The following is a 24,413-nucleotide window of genomic DNA, read 5'->3' as shown; positions in this document are numbered from 1 at the left end:
AAACATCGTTTCTGTTTTTCCTCTCCCCTAAACCATTTCTGCTCTTCCCGCACCACATTTAGAAATCCCCCTCATTCCCTTTACAAGGAAATAATTCATTTCTCTTTTTATTCCTGCCACAGATCATCAGACATCCCCCCACTGACAACGCTGCGTTGCCAAAGACCTAATTTTGGAAATGGTGTTGATAAGTAATCAGTGTGAAATATTGGAGCATTTGGGAAATGGCTTCTCTAAAACACTGATGCCTGCAAGAATAGGAAAATTCTGATTATAACAACTCATTTAGGATAAATCAGTGTGGAAATGGCTGCTATAAGTTTTATTATGCAGAGATTCGACGTTGTGGGGGTTTGGGAGTGCCTCCCCCTTCCCTCTTTCTATCCATAGGGATGAAATGAAATAGCTATATGGTTTGGGGGCAATTTCTTTTATTTTTATTTTGGGTAACTAGAGGAAAATGCAACTTTGCAGCATTTAACGGTCCATTTGGTTGGGTAAACAGGCAGTAAACAGACAGTTACTGCAGCCATCGTGTTTGATGGCTAACGCTGGTCTCGGCAATTGGCTGGGAATCATGAGCCTGGACGACCATCTATCCTTTCTGTGGCACTTTTACTATATACGCAGCTGTATTCTCTTATCACCCCGTGTGATGGAAATGCCCATTCTGAATACGTTTTGATACAGTAAGGCATTAAAGTCCAATCCGAGTTCCTGGTTGTCATAAGAGGCAGCTAACCCATCACCTACACAGCTCTCTCGGCTTTGCAATGTTCAGTGAGAATCGTTGGAAAGGTCAATTTCAAAGGAATTATGGCTAGGGATATCGTAAAATCTGTAATGGATTCAAATGAGTTCAGATTTCTAAGAATCTGCCCAGGAGGTTCTGCAGTGGACTGGCTATTCTCCAAGTCGCACAGACTTGTGGACTGGTTTATTACTTTTCGTGGGGATTTGCACCATTTCATTCATTTGCAAATGCACGTTTGCGCAAACAAACTTCTCACACAAAAAAATCTGATTCTTACAATAAGCGGATGGCAGAACAAAAGACGCCTGACAGTCTGCAAAACACAGATGGAATTGGATTTAATAAAACCTGTACATCTCAAATTATGACCAACAGCCCTCCTAGGAACATAGAAACTGGCTTATGCCACCTAGATCAGCGACAGGGAACCTCCAGCCCATGTGCCAGATGCAGCCCCTCGGGTTTCTGCATCCAGCTTGCAAGCTTTTTTTGCTGTTATCTCCAAGTATGAAGGCCACTAACCTGTAAATATCCTGCAAAGAACCCAGCTGCTGCAAAGATTTTGAGCTATTCATCTTGCAGGCAGGAGAGCTGCTTACTTGACAGCAGGTACGCAGAGGCTTGGGATTTGGGGGTGCTATTTGAAAGTGCTCCTGAGGGATTCAGTCCAGCTTCTCAGTAGACTTGCAGAAGCCTTGTTCTCCTGACTCCTGAGTAGGGATGTTGGAGAAATCTGCAACAGATTCAAATGAGTGGACCGGCTTTTTCCAAGTGCTGTGTGCCTTTAAAAAACAAATGGGGGTTGGGGTGGAATTCACACTAGCGCTAATGCATACTTGCGCTAATGTGCACTGGTGCTAATGTGCATTTGCAGAAGCAGAATGAAATTCTCTGACATCACTAAGAAAAAAATACAATTCCATCAGTGAGCAGATAATGGAACGAAAGATGCCTGACAATCTGCAAAACACAGATGAAAGGGAATTAACAAAATCTGTACACCCCTACTTCTGAGTAGGCTTAAAATGGTAATAATCACATTTGCTACCACTCACTCTGCCTTTGGCCCCACCCAGAAATGGAATGCAGCCCCCAAGACCTTTCTCATTTTTGTCCAAGCTGAAAAAATTCCTCCAACTCTGATCTAGATTCAAGACGGAACCCTCATATGCTAGGAAGCCCAGGCTATCGATGAGGCACAATCTTAATCAAGATCTCACAGGTCCATGTGTAATTCTGCCTAGTCATTCACAGAAAGGAGGACAGGAAGCTGCCTTCTACTGAGACAGAACCTCAGTCCATCTAGCCCAGTATTGGCAAGACTGACTGGCAGCAGCAGCTCTCCAGTTTCAGGAAGGGGTTTTCCCAGCCCTACCTGGAGATGCTGCCAGGGATCGAACCTGGGACCTTCTGCTTGCAAAGCGGGGGCTCTGCCACTGAGCTGCACCTCTTCCCCTTAACAAGAACATAAGGAGGGTTCATCTGGTCCAGAATTCTGTTCAGATAGTGGCCAACCAGCTGCCCGCGGGAAACCCACACGCAGGACAGGAGCGCAACAGCACCCTCCCACCCATGTTCCCCAGCAACTGGTGTACATGGGCTCACTGCCTCTAATCCTGGAGGTAGCATATAGCCATCAGGACTAGTAGCCACTGATAGCCTTCTCCTTGAATTTGTCCAATCCCCTTTTTTAAACCCATCCAAAGTAATAGCCATCACTCCATCTGGTGGCAGCCAATTCCACAGTTTAACTCTGCCCTCGGTGAAGAAGCCCTTCCTTTGACCTGTCCTGAATCTCCCACCATTCAGCTCCATGGGACAACCCCTTTGGGTTCCAGTATTAGGAGAGAGGGAGAAAAAATGTCCCCCTCTCCACTTTCTCCACACCAGGTATAAAGTTGTACTCCTCTCTCAAGTCTCCCCTCGCTCGCCTTTCCCCTAAGCTAAACAGCCCTAGACACTGTAACCTTTCCTTGCAGGGGAGTTGTTCCAGCTCCTTGGTCATCTTATGCATCTGACATCACTGCTCTGCCCTTCTCCCCTGCCAGGTCTGTTCTGGGTGAGCAGGCTCGGCGTCTGAGAAACTCTCACAGGGGCGTACGGACAGCGCTTTATCACGAGCAGGGGATTCTGAGCCATGCTCAAGCCATTCCTTGCGCAAGTTACCCTAATGAGCAGGAGCTTAGAGTGAGTTCTAGTCCAGATATTTCAACTCCATAATCCCTGACCAGTGGCCATGCTGGCTGGGCATACTGGGAACTGCAGCCCAACCCAGCTGGAGGGCACGAGGTTGGGGAAGCCACGCCTCTGGTCTGATCCAGGATGGCTCTTCTTATGTTCTCAGGAAAGCTCCTTCCCTTTCAGATTGCAATACTGTGTAATTCTGGCTTCCAAGCAATACATCAGATCTTTCTCTTTCTCTTCCACTCTTTCTTTTGATGTGCTGCAATGCTGTGCATATGGATTTAAACCCACAACACCAGCCCTACCCAACTTGGCGCCCTCCAGGCATTTTGGACTCCAACTCCCATCAGCCCAGCCAGCATGGCAAATAGCTGTGGACGATGGGGTTGTAGTCCAGAACATCTGGAGGCGTGAGGTTGGTGAAGGCTGCTCAACACTCGCCCGCACTTCGGGCGTGATGCTATGCATGTTTAAGCATGCATAGGATTGCAGCCTTAACCATGCATAACATTGCATGTTCAGCCTCTCTCGTTGACTGGTAAATAGTTCAGTTCTCACATGATAATTGAGGCACCTCCAAATAGCTAGTTAAAAATGAGTTCTTCGGCACCCATTCGTCGTTTGCAGTGATTATTTCTGTTGTAGAGATCTATCTGCTTTTTAACGGGGGATAGGGTGAGGATGCAAGGCAAGTAAATACCCTCCACCCCAACCCAGGGGTTGGATGAAGGTTTCCCATTTGCAAAATAACGAGGGCCCACCTCACAGGGGCGTTGTGAGGATATAGGTGTTATGGGACCGGCTCACCAGAGGGCTTTTATTCCCCTTGTAGACTAGGTCTTGCAGGTTCAGCTGCGACGTCCCCCTCTGCACTGTGGATTGTCACAACAACCTTGTCCAGCCAATGGGTTGTGCTGCAGCTGTGATCATTCCTAGCTGGGAAGGACCAGTTGGACCAGGCTGCTGCAAGCCTCTCAGGGCAGAGACTGTGTGGCTTGGTCATTTGGTACCAAGTCAGCTTGCACCAGCGTGGAAGCACATCAATGTTACAGCAGCCGCTGCATGAGAACAGAACTCATTGTGGCTTCCCACTCCAGACAACACTGGCGTTTGGGGTGACCCATGCTGCCACTCCATGGAGACCCATTACTCCAGAAATGGGGGGGGGTTGGGGGGAGGTGAGCAAAAAACGAGAGACAGCATTTTTAATTTACTTTATTATTTTGTAAATGTGAATTTTACAAAGCATTTTTATCAGTCATGATCACATTTTTTAGACGGATTTTCTTTTCTGTTCTTTTTTATTCTATGAAAACAGCTATAACCACACTCTGAACTCTTGGGAAGTGGGGGTCAGAAGGGGTAACCTTTAAACCTCCCCCACCCCACCCCCTAATTCATCTGATACAACCATGGCTGTAAAGTAACAGTCTTGAGCTAGGTATGAGAAATGGCACGTAAATAACAAAACGGAGAAGAAGTAAATTTGCGTGGCTGAAACAGAATGCCGCGGCACTGCAAAATCGCCCCTATAGCACTGGAATTATTATTATTATTATTATTATTATTTTAACAGTCATGAGTTACAGTACTAATGGATCCTTCAAAGTAGGCGCTAAAGAACACCCTTGTTCTCTTAAGACTTTTCCCAGACAATTCCAAGGATCTACACTTTCTTTGAAACAAGTGCTAGCCTAAAGCTTCAAGTTAAAAATATTATACATTTATGCTTAGACTATGCCTTCATACGGTGGTTGGTTGTTGTTGGTTTTTTGTCTCTTAAAAATAGTATTGCAAGTTTGGGCTCGCTCGCCTCCCTCAGAAGCTTGTACATAAAAGTCACAAAAGTGCAAAAAAGAGAACAGTGGAAGAAACTGATAGGAACATCTGAAGAACTTCGGTTGGAGTGTTCTAGCAATGCAGTGTGTTTGCCTTTCCCTCTCACCTGTTCCCCTCTCCAGCACTGAATTTCTTTGGCTATGAGAAATGGCCATAAATCCCCATGCCCAGAGGTTGGCACCCTGCAACCGTCATGGACAGGGAATAGGCCACTGATGCTCAGAGCGGCAGCATTACGCAGTCCTTGGAAATGCTGCTGCAGTTCCATACTGACTGTTCAGGATGAGTGCACGGTCCCTAGGTTAGGTGAGGTTGCTTATCTGGCCAGCGGAGGATTGGGGTCCTCTATGGGCCCTTTCCCCCCCTCCAAGCCCCCCCCCCCAAGTTCTGCCACCTAACACGGAGGCTACCGGGGGCTTTGTGAGGAGGCAGGGAGAAGACTCCCAGTGTATTCTCCAACCTGTCACTGGAGATAAGAAGGAGATTCCGCTGCATGCTGCTTCCCTTCCATATGGAGATGACAAAAGGATTGGGGCTGCAGCAGCTTTGCTTGCTCCCGCGTCCTCTCCCCAGTGGGCCTAGCTCAGCATTTCAGGGGTCCTTGAAGCAGCCCTGAACCACCACAGCAGAAGGGACCAAGAAACCCAACCAGCATATATGGCCTGTGACATTTAGGCACAAACATCTGAAGTTTAGATTAAGAGTAGGCGACCCTCCAGATGTTTTAGACTACAACTCCCATACCTCCGGACCATTGACAATGCTGTCTGGGGCTGATGTAAGCCGGAGTCCAAAACATTAGGAGGGCACAAGCCCTGTTTTTAGAATTCGAGGCTCTGAGAACTAAATAGGGCAGGACTCAAAACTCCGCTGACTAACCCTGTGCTTAGGCGAAGAGACTTCCACGTCAAGGAGCTACCACTGCAGCCTACCGGCTGGGGAAGAACATCTGGTCCTTTGCAGAGGTCTGTGATCAAACTTCTGTGGCTCTTTTCAGGTGAGTACGAAGTAGGGAACTTGCATTGCCAAGCATTGGTAGTTCTTTTCTTTCCCTTTTTTTAAAAAAATCAACATTGCATTCAAAAAGGGCTCAATCCTTGGCTTGCGTTTTCCAAGCTAAAGCGCAAATCTGTAGGCAAGAAGATGAACGGAACAAAAGCCGCGGAGAGAGTGTCATTTCTTCAGTGAAGAGAACGCCCGTGAAAGTTGAGGGAAAGGGTTAAAAGGCCAGTGGCTGTGTGAGGCAGGGAAACAGCCACATTTTGTTCTCTACAATCCTCCTGTCGACATCATACAATAAAATAAATTTGTAGCCAGTTTGCACAAAATGAAGATGAGACAGAAGTGTTTGTACATAACACTAAGCCACAGTTTGTCTTAACCATGGTTTGTTGCTTTTGCCATGAATTGTCTGGCAGACAAGCAAACCACAGCTTGTTTTCCCTATTTCTGGTTCGTTTTGGCCTACAACTCCCATGATCCCTCATGCTGGCTAGGGCTGGTAGGAACTGTGGGCCAAGACATCTGGAGAACCAAAGTGGCCCGCCTCTGTGTGAAAGAATCTTAAAGCAGGGGATATGACAAGTATATGGCTTAACACGGGCTATGTTCACGCATAACACTAAGCTATGGTTTATGTTAAACATGGTTTGTTCCTTTCACCATGAATTTACTTGCAGATGAGCAAACAAACAGTGGCTTGATTCCTCTATTGCTGGTTTGTTTCTCTCTGGCCCATTCTGCCAACCTTCAGAGTGGTTTCGCGTTCAGGCTGCTCTTGCTGGGCACCTCTCTGTTTTAGGGTGGAGAGCAGTGCAAACAAGCCAAGGATAAGCTACGGTTTTGGGTGCAGACATCATGACAAGCCATGGTTCAAGCAAGCCAGAATTCGTAAGTCAACAACAAAACCATGGCTTCTATTTGTGGTTTGTAGCTGGTTAACAAACCATGGTTTGTTGCGGGGATGGGTTCAGACAACAACCTGATTCACAAGTAACGACAACCCAGAGTGCGGGCCAAGTATGGGTTGTCACTGAATCATGGTTTGTCGTTATGTGCTGACCTTGCACTAGGATTTATGGGTTGTTAACCACAAACAACCTAGAGTTCACAACCCAACAACAATCCGTGGGTTCTCTTCCTGGGTTTCAACAAACTGCGCTATTGCTTAGCATTATGTACAAACCAGGCCAATGCCTGAAGGCTGTACCAAGGGCTGGGCCCTTCTGAGTTCTCGGAAGCCATTTCTTGGCGGCTCCTTAAGTAATGGCAGCACCAGGGCTTTCAGGCAGACAAAACAAACTCCTCAACTGGATCCCCAAGTCTGCTCCCAGCACAGGTTAAAGAACGGAGTAACAGCGGGGTTGCGGGCCATGAGATCCTGAGGGCTGCGAGTGGCCTGCCCCGGTGTTAAGGAACCTCAAAACGGGGGATGTGACAAGAATATGGTTTCACGTTGCCTTGTCTTTGCAATGAGATTAGATTTCAGGAATCGTCTTCCTTTTGTGTGTTTTTTTGCTCCAGATTTTGCTTACGATGGGGGGAAACCCCCCTGGAATTGCACAGTATCGAATATGGATTAGATAATGCGGCCTCAAAAAAAGAAAGAAAGAAAAGCAGGCCATGCTAATCTACAAAGCAATGGAAACATCAGGGGTGTTTCCATTCCAGAAAGGGAGGAGGAAGAAGAAAGGGTTCGATTCCTATACTATAATGTAGCAACCACTTAAGTCCATTCAGGTTTTGTTTTACAATTGTTTTCTTCTTTTAAAAAGGTGCTTGATATAACTTTTTTTTAATATATATATATATATATATATATATATTTATATAATATACACATGTAATATTGCTAACAGTCAAGCATTAAGAATAAAGGTGCAGACATACCATAAATACTTATGCTTCCGTTTCGTTCTTTCTTTTTTTCTATTTTAGGTCTAGAGGGATCTGATTTCCATTTCACATTATGTCTTATTACGGTCAGAAAGCAGCTCCCAGACTCTAGCGACATGTCTAACCATATTGTAAACTGAGGGACAACGGGAGGGGAGGCGTTCCTTCTGATCAGATATTCTTTTCTTTCTTTTCTCCCCAAGGAAAACAAATGATCTAAAAAGGCTAAGGCACTCAGGAAAGCCTGATCATTTTGGGCTTCATTCTCACTTTTACATTCTTTTTATTTTCCCAAGGATTTATGTGAAAAAAACAAAATAAAAATCTTCCCATTTGGGAAGGATACAATCATGACCCACAGATAGCTCAGAAATATGCCGCTCAACATCCAATGCGCAGAATTGTTTTAGTGCAAAATGCTAGCCCTCATCTGGAAGATAAGGAAATCCCTCTCACACACCCCAAAACAAACCATTCACATTTTTTCAAGTTTACCTACAGCTCTCATTTCCCCCCTAATCAGAAAGTAAAACGAAACAAAACAAAACAAACCCCCAAACAAAAATGTACATGAAATTGTGCTCTGTATAAAAATATATTTTAACTGTGCAACATGACACTCTCTTCAGATTTCTTTTCTAAGCCATTCAAGTATTTTTCTTTTCGTCCCGTTAATTTGTTTTGATCGACAGGGCTCCCGGTTCAGTGAGCATGCTTTGTACAACAGGGACTTTGGGTAGGGGTATCCCATTGGAAAAGATCCCCCGGTTTCTAAAAGAAGCAATGCACCGATATAAGAAAGAGGAACACAATTTAGATCAATGCGGGCACTGCCGCGGTTGGTTTGGGCCGAACTTACATGCCTTCCTCCGTCTCGCTGGTCTATCTCACTCAAAGAACTGAGAGACAGCAACAGAAAGAGCATCGCGTTGTGGGGGAGAAGTCCTGCAAGGTACTCTGGCTGGCCATGTGACAGCAGTAGGACTCGTTGGCCACATCTGTATGGAATGGCAAGCCAGGATTTCCAGAGAATCCTGGCTCACCAGGAACAAGCTAGGCCCTGATCCTAGTAGTGCAACCAGATACACCAGGGATGTTTGAACTCTTCCAGTGCGAGGGGTGGATTCCATTTTGGAGGTGTCAGGGGGCTTCTTTCAGTGATTTGTGGGGCCAAAACTCTCTCTCTCTCTCTCTCTCTCATCCATCCATCCATCCATCTATCTATCTATCAGCATGCTTTAGCTTAAAGTTCTAACTGGTGGTAGCCCTAAGAGAGGCATTTCAACCTTTGAGAACAGGGAAGAAATGGTGCAAAAGCTGGAAAACCACCAAGCCGCTGGAAGTCAGGGGGGAAGCGGGAACCCCCTGGTGATGTGAAGAAAGGGGTGTGCCATTTGGGGAACCCCCGAGGGCCAGATTGAGACCCTGAGGTTCAACACCACCGTCATAGCTGCCCCAGGGCTGCCTCCATGGGTCAAAGTCCTGCCCAAGAAAAACCAAAGGGTTGCAGACATACCAGAGGCCTTTATGGGTCTGGAAAAGCCTTCCTCTAGAGCAACCAGTGAAGCTACCAAGATGGAGACAAGAGGATTTCCCTGCATGTCTCATGGCAAAGGCTTCCAGTGCTTGGTCATTGGGTCCCCCCTCATGGCCCATTTTAACCTCCCTGGGAAATTCTCAATGATGCGTTAGTTTTAGCCATTGGGGGGCACGGATCAGGGACTGGGGAATTTCATTCAGGGTGTGTATAGGACGAGTAAGAAGGAAATGTCAAGCATTGTAGACAGAAGACTGATCAAGGGCAAGGTCTCCCTCTGATGCCTCAAGAACTGGATGGTAAAGGAAGAGAAAACCATCCAAAACTCAGCACTGTCACCAGGCCAGGACATCACTGCTGGGGAAGCAGATGGCACAGATGTTGCCTGACCACCCATGCGGGAAATCCTGATCTGGAAACTGAACTTCTCCTTCACAGGGAATTCTGTGCTGCATTTTTCACACGCGTGTGTCTGTGTGTGTGTGATCCCCATGCCTGGACTAGGGCTGCCAAATCTCAGAATCGACCAGGGGGCGTTGCTAGGCACTTCAAAAATCCGTGGCCCAGGCCTGCAGGACATATATCTGCATACACTTTGCATATGCTAATTGAGCTCTCTCTATATACACACACTGAGAAATCATTACTGGGATTTATTCACATTTCACAGAAGGCAAAGCCCGCCAATTAATTTCTCATCCAAATCGCCTCCAATAAAGTAAATTCTTCAATTATGCCTTTCAATTATAATTAATTGACAATCTCTCACTGTTGCTTTCCCCACCACTCTCTTTCCCTCCTGGAGGGTAACTGCCCCCAACTCATAAAATTAAACTTAGAAGAAAAGCTTCCAGTAACAAACACCAATGGATTTTTTTTTCTAAGCTTGTTTGCCACGCTGTAGATGGGGAGGATTGGGGGTGCAGCATATTGCAAGCCCCCTTGAAAATCGCCCACTACATGGCAATTAGGCTAAGAAGGAAAACTTCCAGTGGCACTAATGGACACTCAGGGCCCTGCGAAATAGATATGGGGCGCTGTCCTCATGGGCCGATATATAACAACGCCCATGGAATCAACCATTCTAAGACATGGGGGTGGTGATAATGGGACTCATAATAGGTCTGGGTGACAAGCTGAGGGAGGAGTCCTGCAGTTTGGGGTTGGCTGTTGGGCAGATCCCAGAGCAAAATAAGTTGTAAATTCACCTCAAGTATACAGTTGAAAACAACAGACTGAGGAGGGCCATCTCACTCCTTGCTTTTCCGGCAAAGAAAGGAAAAGCCCTGTTAGGCAATGGAAGAATCCCCCCGCCCACACGCACACACACAATTCATTGGCAACCAGTGCCCTTTGACCTCTTCCCAAACAAGGCCACCCTCTCTGAACAACCCCAAAACTGTCGAGAGAAGAAACACACAACCCTGCGCTGCTCCGCACCCAGGGGCTCATACAGACCCCATCACAACCTGCACTGTCACTTGCACGCATATCAGTTGCCCTTTAGCCTCAACACACCTTTCCCAAGTTCTGCTTTGTACAAGGCTCCTTTGGAGAACCTGCGTGCTTCCTAACATGCAAGCAGCAGGACAGGGTTCCTCTTTGCCCTGGGCGCATGCAGCGGAAGATGTCTGCTCCAGGCGAAAAAGAACATTTGTGCTGCCATTAAGCTCCCTGTCGGATGCAGCTCAAACTATCAGAACGGAAAAGGCCCCCCGTTTTCCCCCTCTACCATCACATATTTTACGCAACCTCTGTCTAAAAGGGAGAGGCCAAGCAGTAAAATGCCTATCCTAAAACGAAACAAGGTTTTTCTCAGTGCCCCCACCCCAAAAATATAGACAATCAGGGATCCCAGAAGGACAGGAACCTGCAGCAGTAGCAAACGGTGTTTCTCAAGAATGGCGTAATCATGGCTCTCTGCAATCATGTTTCAAACAGGACATGTACTGTGGTATCTACCCCCAGGAAAGGAAAAAGCATGAAGCCAAGCAGGTGGTGCAGAATCAGGCACCGAGGTCTTACCGCAAGTAGCACCTTTGGTTTGAGGATCGTTGTTGATGCCCAATGGATGAAAAATGTGGAAGTCAAGGAGGCACTGAGACCAAAGTGCGAGTCGCAGTGGGGTGGGGGGAGCTAGCTGGGCAGGGGCACTCAGCTAGCTGGACCCCCTGCTGGGGGAGTGCGGATGTCAGGGTGGACACTGAGCCCATAGAATCCCAGAGTAGTTCTGATTCTGAGGCAGAGCAGTCGCTCCTGGGAGAGGAGCGCGCTCCTCTTTCCCAGGACCAACAGCTGACGGAGATTCCTCCCACCAGCATTCCTAGATTAGAAAGCAGTCCAGGGAGTGACCCAGCACAGATAGCAGACTGGGTGGACGCGCGACGCAGATGCAGAGAGCGGCGCCAGATGGAGGGCGCGGAAAGGAGGCGAAGTGCCAGGTTGGCGTGCAAACAACGGCTGCGCCCAGAGGATCCAAGGGAAAAGGGGAGGGACTCTCCCTAGTCCTTAAGTTCAGGGGTCTGCCAGTAATTCCCTTTCAAACGGGGACCAACTGTTCCAACTTAGGGCATAGGTACTGTGCTGCTCAGATCTAGTTGCAATCAGTATAGTTGTTAAGTTGTAAAAGAAGAATAAAGCTTTGAAAGGAATTCCTTTGTCTGTGTCTGGACTTGGCTACTGGTTTAGACAGAGAGAGACCTCCAAGGAGCCCTTGACAGCGCCATTCCAAAACCTTTGTGTTTCCTTGCTCGCTGATCAGCTGATGCTCCTTCAGAAACACTGGGGCTAGCCAGAATCCAAAGTCCCCTGGCAATTTCTGTTTCGGGTTGGACACCCATTTCTTTACAAAGCCTGAATTATCCATCATCCTGGCTGGGGATGACGGTCATGGGGTTTAGAGGCAGCCTCAACAACACCAACCTGGAGAAATGACAACAACAGCCTTGGAACAGAAGAAATGCATATATGCATTCCAGGCTAGTCCCTACCATAAGTCTTCTCCAATGTGATCCTCTCTATAGGTGTCGGACTACAATCCCCATCATCCCCAGCCAGGATGGTCACTTCTCTAAACTGAGGGGGATTGGTGAAAAGGAAGTTGAAACAGGGAGTTAAGAGAGTCAAATCTCTCCAGAAAGCTTGGGGGTTACTTAAAACAACAATAGAAGTTCAGCTCGAATGTATACTGCAGGTCCGGAAGGGTAGCACCAAGACCAAGAGGTCACCAGCATGATTATCAAGGAAGCTATTAGAGAGTAGAAGGTTTCCTTCAGAAAATGGAGGTCTTGCCCAAACAAGGAGAACAAGAAGGAGCACAAAGTTGCATAAAGGAAATCCAAGGAGCCCATAAGGGATGTAAAAAAGGATTTGAGGAGCACATTGATAATAACATTAAGACCAACAATAATAAAAAAAAATCTTTCAATTCTGATGGATAGCAAGGGAATTAAAGGAGAGTCAAAGGAGGATAAGGAGATTGCAGAGAAGCTGAATGAATTCTCTGTGTCTGTCTTCACTGCAAAAGATACCCCTGCCTAAGCTGATATTTTCAGGAAAGGAGTCTAAGGAATTGAGACAAACACTAGTGACAAGAGATGAAGCTCTACAAATGAAAACAAACACATCACCACTGGTTCCAGATGGTATCAATCCAAGTTATTAAAAAACTCAAATGTGAAATTGCAGATTTTCTAACAAATAAGTAACATGTCCCTAAAATCAGCCTCTGTACCAGACGACTGGAAAGTGGCCAATGTAATGTCAATTAAAAAGAGAGAGATCCAGGAAATTACAGGCCACTTAGTTTAACATCTGGTTCCAGATAAATTGGTGGCAAGTGTTATTAATGATAAAATTATCAAGCGTATAGAAGGACAAGTCTTGTTGAAGAAGAATCAACATGGAAGAATCAGCATGGCTTCTGCAAAGGTAAGGTCTATCTTACTAGCCTTTTAAGAGTTCTTTGAGAGTGTCAATAAACATGTGGAAAGGGGTGATCCAGTAGACATTGTTTACTTGGACATTCAAAAGCCTTTAGACAAAGTCCCTCATCCAAGACTCCTGAGCAAACACAGCAGTCATGGAATAAAAAGAGAGGTCCTCTTACAGATCAGTAACTGGCAAAAGAACAAAAAGCAGAGAGTAGGAAATAATAGTGACTTTCTCCAATGGAGGGATGTAAACAGTGGTGTCCTTCAAGGATCTGTATTGGGACCAGTGCTTTTTAACTTGTTCAGAAATGATCTGGCGTTAGGGGTGAGTAGTAAGATGGCCAAGTCTGCTGACACAGCAAATTATTTAGGGTGGTTAAAACAAAAAGGGACAGTGAAAAGCTCCAAAAGGAGCTCTCCAAAGGGGAGAATGGATAATAAAATGGCAAATGCGGTTCAACATAAGCAAGTGTAAAGTGATGCACATTGGGGCAAAAAATCCTAACCACGTATAAGCTGATAGGATCTGAGCTGCCAGTCACTGACTAAGAAAGGGATCTTGGGGTTATTTATGGTGGATAGTTCGAAGAAAATGTCACTCTAGTGGGTGGTTGCTATGAAAAAGGTAAATTCCATGTTGAGGATCATAAGGAAAGGAATCTAAACTAAACAGCCAATATCTTAATGCCATGACACAAATCAATGGTGCGTCCACATTTGGAATACTGTGCACAGTTCTGGTCACCACACCTCAAAATGGATACTGCAGAGTTGGAAAAAGGGCAGAAAAGGGCAACCAAAATCATGAGAGGGTTGGGCCAACTTGGACGGCTTTAAAAGGGGAGTGGACAAATTCATGGAGGATGACTTTATCAGTGGCTACTGGTCATGATGGCTACGTATTACCTCCAGTATCAAAGGCAGTATGCCCATGTAGACCAGTTGCTGGGGAACATGGGTGGGAAGGTGCTGTTGCTCTCATGTCCTGCTTGTGGGCTTCTCGTTGGGGCATCTGGTTGGCCACTGTGGGAACAGAATGCTGGACTAGATGGAGCCTTGGTCTGATCCAGCACAGCTCTTCTTAAGTGGGACGCCTCAGAATCTAAGGCAGTGGGGGGGGGGGGGACGTTTTCCAGCCCATGCCTGGCAGGGTCCAAAATACCAGCCTATTTTAGCTTGAAGATCTTGCTGCCAATAACTGCACCTTCGGAGAGGCATTTCAAACTTTCAGAATGGGGAAAAAAACCTGCGTAAAAGCCGGGAAACCACCGAACGATTGGTGGTCGGGGGAAAATGGGTGGAGCTAGGGGAAGAGGGCATGGCCATCTGGGGAACCCCAGGGCACCGGATTGGGACTTTAAGCTGGCCAGATTTGGCCCCTGGGCCAGAAGTTCCACACCCCTGATCCAAGGGCTGGGCCTAATTGAAAGTTTTCTCCACAGGAGTCATTTTGGAATGTTTTGTGTGGTCACACACAAGTGGAAGACAGCACATGTTCTTTGGAACAAAACCTGTGGTCCTGATGGCGCCCAGCCAGCTCAGCAGCAAGGTGTGCCACGTGCCTCCCTGAATGCGCATCATGCCCAGAGCGATTCTCTGCAGGAAGGCATCGGGTGGGGAGGAATCCCACACCTGCCTTTCAAAACATACTGGAGGACAGTGGCTCCTGTGGGGCAAAGTGCCGCCAGGTAAACTGGGAAGGGAAGAAAATGAAGCGGTCACAAGAGGAATCGAGGCCGTGGAGGCGACAACTTGGAACAACACGGCGGGATGGAAATGGCAGAAAGCAGACAGCAAAGAAGGGGGAGAAAAGGACCTGCCCAGCGGAAGAGGAGCAAAGTGGCATTTGCTCCATCTGATCCGCCTTCTGAGCACAGCCCATGACGGGCGTCTGGCTGAGTTACCACCTGGGCAGACGCCTGGGCAAGACCTCCTGTTGATTTCAATTGTGCTTGCACACCGGAGGGGCTGGATCCAGATTCATGCAGGAGCAACCGTGCAGACGGAAGTGGACTTGCCCGCCTCTGCCTCTCCATGGCAGCCCCTCTACCCCCCTGAAAATGCGATATGGTGTGCCAGGGGTCCCTGCAGAATGGGGTGAGCTGTGATGTGTGGGGATCCCCATACACTGGGCAGGGCGACCTTCGGTGAGTGGGGGGCGGGGGTGGCACCTTATTTTCATGGAGGGCACATCCTGGATCCACCCCGAGATATTTCCAGTGAGTTGGGCCTGGCCATAAACTCCCTTGTCCACAAGTAGAACAAAAAGATCCAAGCAATGGAATCGTCCAAACAAAACAAAACAAAACCTCAAAACAACTGCCAGCACCGAGGAGACTCTGTTTCAGTTTCTCCCTTCCTGGCCTCTCACTGCCTCGCGTACCTTCCGAGCTCCCGCACGCCACCTCACCAAAAGGGTCTGGGCTCCTCCCGTCCTCTTTCCCCGGAGGGGAACACGGCATTGCGCCACTGATGACGACGGCGGTGGCAGACAGGGGATATCGCCTCACTGTTCCAAAAGAAAACGCTAGTCTTCTAGACTAACCTCAGGAATTATTATTTTTCTTTAAAAGAAAAAAAAGGAGCCCAGGGTCCATTTGTTCACTGCGCGTCGGCTGTCTTAGACCTCGCGTTGCTTACAGTATAATGAATGTGATATTTTCCTTCATAAATCTTAACACGCAAGCAGAATAAAAATCACATTTTTCTCAGGCAACAGTAGCAGTTCAGTAGGTAAATGGTTTGATCACATTTTTTGTGTGTTTTCTGTATTAATAATGCATGCAAGCAGCTTTAGTATTATAGATCTCTCCTCGGCCGACGCCAAAGCCATCCCATCCCTTTCATAAAGTCCCTCCGTAGGCACCCTCCTGCCGTCTCGCAGGTGTTTCCGGCCGGCTGGGGGCGCCGGAGCCTTCTTCGAAGGGCTGTGCGGGGCTTTGGCTATCGGAAGCCATGGCTTCGGGCCCGGTGGACTCCTGGATGGCGGCGCTGGACCCCTCGGCATCCTCATTTGGCTCAAACAACTGCCCGGTTCCGTTGCTTTGCTCGACAGTTACGGCGTTAGTTCTCAGGGCCACGATTGTACCAGAATCGCTCCTCCGCTCTGCATAGATGCGTTGTTCAAACATTTGAGCGGCGGAAGGCTGGAATTCAGGGTCCAGGGGCACAGCGTTGGTGGTGGAACCCATGACGGAGCGGTACATCTCCATCCCCTCCGGCAGCATGGACTTGATCTTTGGAAGCCAGCGCTTGCGAACCCGGCGGGCGTTTGTGCACATGTCAGCCGCAATGACGTTCATCTCGCTCTCCTTGAAGCTCGGGGCAAAATTCTGACAATACACTGCAAAAGACAAGGAGGCATTTTAGCCAAAGCCATTAAGAGGCAGCAATGGGTATATGTGTTGGGTCAACTGTGCAATGGGAATGAAGGATCTTTCTTTCTTTCTTTCTTTCTTTCTTTCTTTCCTTCCTTCCTTCCTTCCTTCCTTCCTTCCTTCCTTCCTTCCGTTACCTTTTGGCCCAAATAAAAGCCCCCAAGGCAACGATTATGTATGTATGTATGTATGTATGTACTTACCTACCTACCTACCTACCTACCTACCTACTGAGTCAACCTTTTGGCCCAAGTAAGAGCCCCCAAGGTGTCTTTCTGTCTGTCTTTGATGGCTGGCTGGGACATGTTGGGAGTTGTTGGACTTTTTTCTGCCTAAATAAGCATAGGATCGCACCCTTAAATGTCTTTTCAAAAGGGATCTTTCAATCCTGATTTTTCTTTAAAAACATTCCAACCCAACTACCTCCTCATGTCACCTCTGTCCTCGGCTAACTCAGAGAATCTTCCTCTCTTCACTTACGTTTCACAGCATTAAGGACACGACTGTCAAGGGGCTTCCTGCTGGGGTCGCTGGTGGAAGACCGGATTCCCGTTCCGCAGCTGTTGGCCAGCGTGTTCCTGTTCCGAGAGCAAGCAGGAAGCAGAATCTCAAGAGCACATTGTGGACAGAATTACTGCCACCTTTCATGCAACCACGATCCAAAGCACTGAAGAGGGAAGAACCCGTTTCAGATGGGAGGCTCCAAAGGAGGTTCCATGGGAGGTGTGGCGAGCAGGGCAATGAGGCATGTGCCCCCTCTACATGATGTAGGTCAGGAGACAGTAGATTTTGGACTTCAGCTCCTAGCTTTCCTGGCCATTGGCCATGCTGGCAGGGACGTCTGGGAGTTGAAGTCCAAAACATCTGGAGAGCTACCTTCTGCCCATTCGATTTAGGTAATGCAAGGATAGGGAACCTCTGGTCTGTGGACTGGATGGAGAGGTACCCCTGGGGCCTCCCCATCCAGCCCGCAAGTTTCTTCTGCTGTTACTGCCAATCGCTGATCAGCAATAGAAGGGTGCTCAGAGGCATTTAAACTTTGAACACCCTGCTCTTACTCTGCATGGACCTGAGCTGTGCTTTGCAGGCCTGACAGCTATTGCTGTGCAGCTTGCTCCTAATGAGACACACACACAGAATTAAGCTCTGCCTGTTTTGTATGTGTGGAAAATGTCCAAATTGGTATGGAATACATCTGGCCGTGCCCATTTTGCTTTCTCTGGCCTTGGCCCCGCCCCATGCCCTTAGCCCGCTGCTGGGATGGGGCCCTGTCCAACACAGTTTGGCCCCCTTCTGCTCCCGCGTGCCTCCTGCTCTTGGTCCATCGGACACGTCTGGAGGAGATCCATGGGCCACTCTGGGCTCAGCTCTGATTTGACAAACGGGTCTGCTGCTGCTCCTCCCCGGAGGCAGGTCAGCGGGTCTTTTGTTCCTTCTCCAAACCCAAGCTGGCCGAGCAACCATGAAGAATGGTTCATGAAGAACCATGAAGAATGAAGAAACCAAAGAGAAGCACTCTTTGTCCTACCTGTCAAAGAATGTTGCCAGGAGACGCCGCAGGAGAACTTTGTGTTTCACACCTGCACACAGATGACAGTTCATCAGTTGCCCTCGGGTGATGCAAACACCAGAGCCTGGAAAGGAAAGCAATTGAGAGGTGATGAAGTCACACCCTGGTTTGCACGGCCAGAGCAAGCTTGGGAAACAAGAGGCAGTACAGACCTTCCCCCCGGGTAGTCGTGATTCAGAGCACTGAGAGATGTGATCAGGGAAACCGCCACAGCGTTGCTGCCGCCAATGGCGAGTCTGGGTCACCAAGCCAGCGACCGGAGAATGATCCAAGGGAGGGCTGTGGCTGAAACACCCTGGGATTCCTCAGCCTCACCACCCACCACTAGGGATGGGCAAACGAGGGATGTCTGAGGTCGCAAGGATTCTCCAAACATCACCTTGCAGCTCAGCTCATGCCTGATTCCTGTTCACAACTGCCGTTCACTCTGTGCAAACAGGAAACTTGCACAAATCAAGCTGTGATCAAATGTGAACTCTGCAAATTTCCCCAAATTTGTGCACATTTTCCAATTTGCACAACTTTTCTTTATAGACAAAAGAGGAGCTGATTCAGTTTATGGGGAAATTTGCACAAATTAGGAAAGTTTCAGCAATTGATCTGGGAAAGTTGCAGAAATCAAACATGAGCACAGGCCCAGAAATTTGCAAACATTATGCCTCGAGAGAAGAAAAGCCTTTGATTCTTGACTGGGATGTCTGGCCAGAATGTGCCTTGACTAGGCCGGGAGAAAGCACGCATGGGCTGTCCAGTATCGATAAACACAATACATAAATTCAGGAGGCCCGACCCCTTGCCAGCAGTCAGTCAAAGGGGTCTATTTTTGTCCACTTGTGGCCCTCTGGCCCTGCCTCTGGCTCCTCTCTCCCTGTAGCCTAGGCGTAGGGATCTGGATTTGTCCTGCAGGCTGGACTGCCTCCCAGACCTGGCTGACATCAGAGGCAGGCCTCTCCCCCGAAATGGTGATTGACTGATTGATTGATTTACTTAATTTATTACTCGCCCATCTCGCTGGTCACCCAGCCACTCTGGGCAACGTACAATAATAGAAACAATTTAAAACAATAAAATTCTACATTTAAAAACATCATATTTCTAAAAATACCCTAACCCACCCCAAATGCCTGCCTAACCCACCCCAAATGCCTGCCCAAACACGTTTTTAAGGCACGGTGGAAGCTCATTAAAGAGGGGGCATGGCGGAGCTCCCTAGGGAGGGAGTTCCACAGAGTGGGGGCCACCACAGAGAAGGCCCTCTGTCCCTGTTCTCCACGCAGAGAGAGGCATGGGGCGACTGCTTCTCTCTGCACGGAGACAGGGAACTCTGCAGCTGCTTCACCACCTACGGCCATCCCTGAGCAGCGAGAGGCGGCTGAAGAAGCTGCGCAGCTGGAAGAGCAGCTCCTTGTGGTGCTGCCGGAGCGGGATGGCGGCTTCGCCCCCCACCCGCGGGAGGCAAGAGAAGCATGAAGGGAGCGGAGGCACGGACCCAAGAAACGCTCCCGGGGCCGTGGCACAGTGCTCCCGCCCCCTCTCACTGCTCAGAGGGGCGGGGCTTCGGGGAGGGCCCCTGCCTGAATCCCAGCGGGCTGGATGGGGTGGCACGGCGGGCTGGTGGCTCTGCTGTCAGTGGGGCAGTGGATCCGCTCCGGGCTGCGGTCAGAACTACTCAGAACTCTAAGGGGAGTGTCCAAGGCAAGACGCATGTAGCTCCTTTAGAGTTCTGGCTGGTTCTGACAGCAGCTCTGAGCAGATGCACCGGCCCACTGACAATGGCGCCACCTGCCTCTGCCGCTCACAGACCGGAGGCCCCTCATCCCTGCTGCCTGCCACAGGAGAGGGCGAGCGCCGCCAGGCCTGATCTGTGTTTCGTGGACAGGTCGCATCCCGAAGGAGGGTGCCACAGCCTCTAACCTATACTAGCCGCCTCTCCCCCTGTCTCTTCCCAATTGCTCCAGTCTGGATGGTCCATACAGCCTCATCAGCAAAAGAGCAGCCCATCCTGCAGACATCTTAATCCACGTCTCCCTTTCTCGGCGCCTGGGTAACGAGCCGAGAAGATGAAAAGCTCCCCTCTTGACATGCTCGGGGAAGCTGGGGGAGAGAGAGAGAGGCCGGCGGATTGTTTGTTTTAGGGCAGATTCATTGTACAAAGCAAATGAATTCAGGTCCGATCAGTTTTATAAAAGCATGTTTCTAGATTTGGGATCATCGCAATGTCTCCTGACCTTCACTAATTTTCTATTAATACTTTTTTAAAGCATCAAATTATTCAGGAGAAATGCAGGCTGGAGGAATTCAATTATAACGGTAAAATTGGTTTTTTTTAATCAATAACTCCTGATAGTGGAATTATACAATGTTTAAATAAGATTATTATGAAGAGGAATTTATTCACAGCCGCAGGGGAAAACCCGCATCCAGAGTGCTAATCTGACAACCGGATACACTCAAGCAATTTCAAATAAGAAAAGGGAAGAAGGTGGTTTGCAAACCGAAATCACCGGCCCATAGGAGTGTGCGACTGCTGTGTTACCTGCAACAAGTTCAAGTTTTTCTCCAGGATCTCCTTCTGAGTAGAGTTTGGGGTGGCACCGATATCCGATCTGACTGATAAGACTTGCAGGGAGGGCAACCAAATCGCGCCGGATGAGGACACAGGAGCGGCTCTCTAACGGCAGCTGCTCGGGCTTCTCTTGAGGCACTTTGGGAAGAGACGGCAACACGGAGGAGAAGCGTTAAAGCAGGCCATGCCCCCTCCTACTGCCCACGCCCCTTCCACTGCCCACGCCCCTTCCCTCCACCCATGGATCATTTGAGGGTGTCCCAGCTTTCCTGCGGCTTTCCCCTCCAGCCATTCTAAAAGGATGAAATGCCTCTCCTAAGGCTTAGTTACTGCCAGCGAGAGCTTGAAGCTAAAATATGCTGGTGTTTTGGGCCCTGCCCCTTTTGCCCTTGGCCCTGCCCACCACTGGAATGCAGCCCCCAAGAGCTTCTCTGGAATTGAATTTGGCCCTTGGGCTGAGAGGTTCTGCACCCCTGTTCTAAAGTTGTCCATGCTGCCTCTTCCAGCTTCACATTCCTCCCCACACAGTACACAGGACTTCTTTTTGGTAGGGTCAGCGAACCTTCATGGCAGCCTTCTTCCTCAACCTGGTGCCCACCAGTTTTGCTGGACTACAACTCCCATTGTAACCAGCCAATGTGGCTATTGGCTGAATGATGGGCTAGTTCTGGTTGAATGGTTTTGCTCCACAGAGGAATATTCAGGGTGCAACAGGCATGGGAAATGCTGCAAGTCAATGGTCATAAGAGGCAGTACCCCACTGAATCAGAAAGGCCTCTCTAATCCAGATTGGGGGGGGGGGAGAGAGAGAACAAGAAAGAACAAAAGGAAGAAAGAAAGTGAGAGAAAGAAAGAGAAAGAGAGAAAAAGAGTAAGAAAGACAAAAAGAATGGGGGGGGAGAGAGAGAAAGAAAGAACAAACAAGAGAATGACAGAAAGAGAGAGAAAGACAAACAGAATGAGAGGGAGGGAGGGAGGGAGGGAGGGAGGAAGAGAATGAGACAGACAGAGAGAATGAGAGAGAGAGAGAGAGAGAGAGAGAGAGAGGGAGGGGAAGAAAAAGAAAGAGAGGAAGGAAGGAAGGAAGACAGAAAGACAGACAGAAAGAAAGAGAGAGAGAGAGAGCGAAAGACAGAAAGAATGAGTGAAAGTGAGAGTGAGAGTGAGAGTGAGAGTGAGAGTGAGAGTGAGAGTGAGAGTGAGAAAGAAAGAAAGAAAGAAAGAAAGAAAGAAAGAAAGAAAGGAAGGTGGGCAGGCAGGCAGGCAGGCAGGCAGACAGACAGAGACAGACAGAGGCGGGCGGCCCTCAGTGGCTCGTCCCTGAGGAAGGTCTACTCTGCTCAGTGATGGCTCTCCTGGCTTCCAGACAGGAGGTTTTCCCAGCCTGCGCTATCCATGTTGAAGACTGACCCAGGGATGTGTTGCATGCAAATCTGCTGACAGGCCACTTGCCAAAATCCATACAAAGCCCAAATTTTAAAATGCCCAGTAAGGAGGGAAAACCCTTGGGGCTCATCTTTGCAGATGGACGTGAGGAGCAGCAGCTCCTCCAGAGAAACCCCTTGCATAGGTTTGGATCAAAACTGTCGCTTGTCTCTGTGAACCAGCTGTGAGTTGCTGTTATTATCACACATGAAGTCACACTTAAGCAAAGAAAAACAGAAAATCATCCCTGCTAAACAAACAAACAAACAAGCCCAAACGCATCATTAGGACGCTGCTGAAATTGAAAGCCATATTGGGGCTTTGTGTGGCCAACGCATCGATGCGCCTATCGGAGCCACAGAGTTTCTCGTATTTGCAAACGCAAGGCAAACAGGATTGAACAAATCTCAGAGAAGGTTTTAGTCTTGTGATGTGACTTGAATTCAGCCACAGGTATCAGTTTCTGTGCTCATCCCCCCTCCCTGCAAAGCACCACACCCCACGGTGCCCTCGTTCCCACAAAAAGCCAGGGGATGCCTGGCCTTGAAATACACTACGCAACAAGGCACTGTCCAGTTTTCATGGGTCTGCTTAGAGAATGCCATCTCCTCTAATTTCAATGAACCAAGAGTTGCATTGTTTAATAGTGGATTTCCCACCCACCTGTTTTTGCCTGTAATCTTGCGTATATGGGCTATTCATGACCCCATTTTGCATATATCTAAATATGCACATTTTTGCAATCATCACCCCCCCCACCCCCGGTGATCGCAGAGCTCGAGAACGGGGCCTGGGTGAGTGCGGGTGGCTCACCAAGTGGTGGGGAGCTCGAGCATGGGTCCAGACTGGCACCCAGAGAACCCAGACCGAGCGGGGGGGGGGGGCACCCATCCATCCCTAGTCCTATTATGGATTTTGGATTTTTTTTTAACTTGTGACCAAAAGGGCTACCTTTGCTTGTTTTTGTATTGTTATGATTTTATGGGTTGTAGATGAGGCGAGCATCTTTTGTAACGTGGAAGAGCACGGTATACATGTTTTAAATAGGTAAAATATTGGGCCATTTGCAGAGGGGGTAAGGCAGCATGCTATAAATATATCAGACAGGCTAATGCAATGCCTCTTGCCGTGGAAGAGCTATTTTAGGTTAAAAAAAGAGTTGCAGGATAATAGGCAGCTAAAAACTGGAAATAAGCTTAGAATGGAAATCAGCAGTGTCATTTGGGAATATGTCCCTTGAACAATTGTAGAAGGAAAGGAACTAAGAAGTTTTGAGACAGAGTTGGACACATTTACAAAGAATCTCTTCTGCTTTTATTTCCCTGGGGCCCCTATCGGCTGTTAGAGGCGGCAAGATATATAATGCGAAGCCAGGGTGTGGTTTCTTGAAATCTGGCTTGTATTTATGTCTGAACCCTTGCAAACCATGGTTTGTTCACCAGCTATAAACCACAAACAGAAGTCCGGCTTGCTTAAACTCTGGCTTGGTGTGACGCCTGAACCCAGAACTATGGCATAGTCCTGGCTTGTTGGTGTTGGGATCTGGCCTGAAACAGAGGCACCTGACAAACGCAGGCTGAAAATGAAACCACTCTGAAGGCAGTGGTGTAGCGGAGGCAGGGCTCAATGAGACACAGCACCAACGTTTTTTTATTAGCAGGGACGCTGATGTCATCTGCCACCCCCTCTGCCCCACAATTCCCCGTTCCCTCTGAGTTTAGCTGAAATCCTCACAGTAGCTGGGAGGAAAACGAGTTTTCCCAGCAAAAATAGATTGTTCCTTGTTGTAAAGCAAAGTATTTTGGGGTGGTTTGGTCCTGAATGGCCAATGAAGACCTTTACAAAAGGCCTGCTTAACTTTACAAAAGGCCTGCTGAGGCAGATGAAAACTCTTAAGAATGGGTTTGTTGAGGGCTGACTCAGTGGGGTGCTTGAACCATGGCTTGCTGTGATGTCTGAACCCCAAACCATGATTTGCTTGAGTAGCTGTCTGTCCTGAAACAGAGGCGCCTAGTAAGAGCAGCCTGAAAATGAAACTGCTCTGAACTGCTGGCAAAATGGTGGGAGAGAAAGAAACCAGAAATGGGGAGAACAAGTTGGGGATTGTTTGCTTGTCTGAAAGACAAACTGTGGCTAAAGCAACAAACCAAGGTTAACATAAACGATGGCTTAGCGTTATATGTGAACAGACTCACACCTGGTGCAAGTTTCCTTTGGGATGGATGGAATTTGTACATGCTCAAATCAGGATCTGTGTGAATTTGTTCATGCTCAGGATCTGTGTTAACATTAACCATGGCTTAGCATTGTGTGTAAATGCAGCCAATGCTTTCA

General features: G+C 48.2%; 1 protein-coding gene across 5 annotated transcripts in view; it reads right to left on the bottom strand.

Annotated features, from left to right (window-relative positions):
• Positions 1–4,135: 4,135 nt before the first annotated feature.
• Positions 4,136–24,413, bottom strand: part of NACC2 (NACC family member 2) — an 85,287-nt gene continuing 65,009 nt past the window's right edge. For all 5 annotated transcript variants that reach the window (XM_084821344.1, XM_084821346.1, XM_084821342.1 and 2 more), the window contains exons 3-6: positions 20,625–20,792; positions 18,047–18,152; positions 16,999–17,096; positions 4,136–16,484 (exon numbers count right to left, since the gene is read on the bottom strand). In XM_084821344.1, coding sequence (XP_084677470.1) covers positions 15,985–16,484; positions 16,999–17,096; positions 18,047–18,152; positions 20,625–20,792 — 872 coding nt within the window. In that variant the 3' untranslated portion in view covers positions 4,136–15,984. The remainder of the gene's footprint in view (positions 16,485–16,998; positions 17,097–18,046; positions 18,153–20,624; positions 20,793–24,413) is intronic.

This window comes from Heloderma suspectum, chromosome 14, assembly GCF_057233095.1.
Source record: "Heloderma suspectum isolate Gila_16-S chromosome 14, 16-S_ref, whole genome shotgun sequence".
NCBI classification, from domain to species: Eukaryota; Metazoa; Chordata; class Lepidosauria; order Squamata; family Helodermatidae; genus Heloderma; species Heloderma suspectum.
Note: the sequence above shows the minus strand (reverse complement) of the source record. Positions and strands in the feature narration are given on the sequence as shown.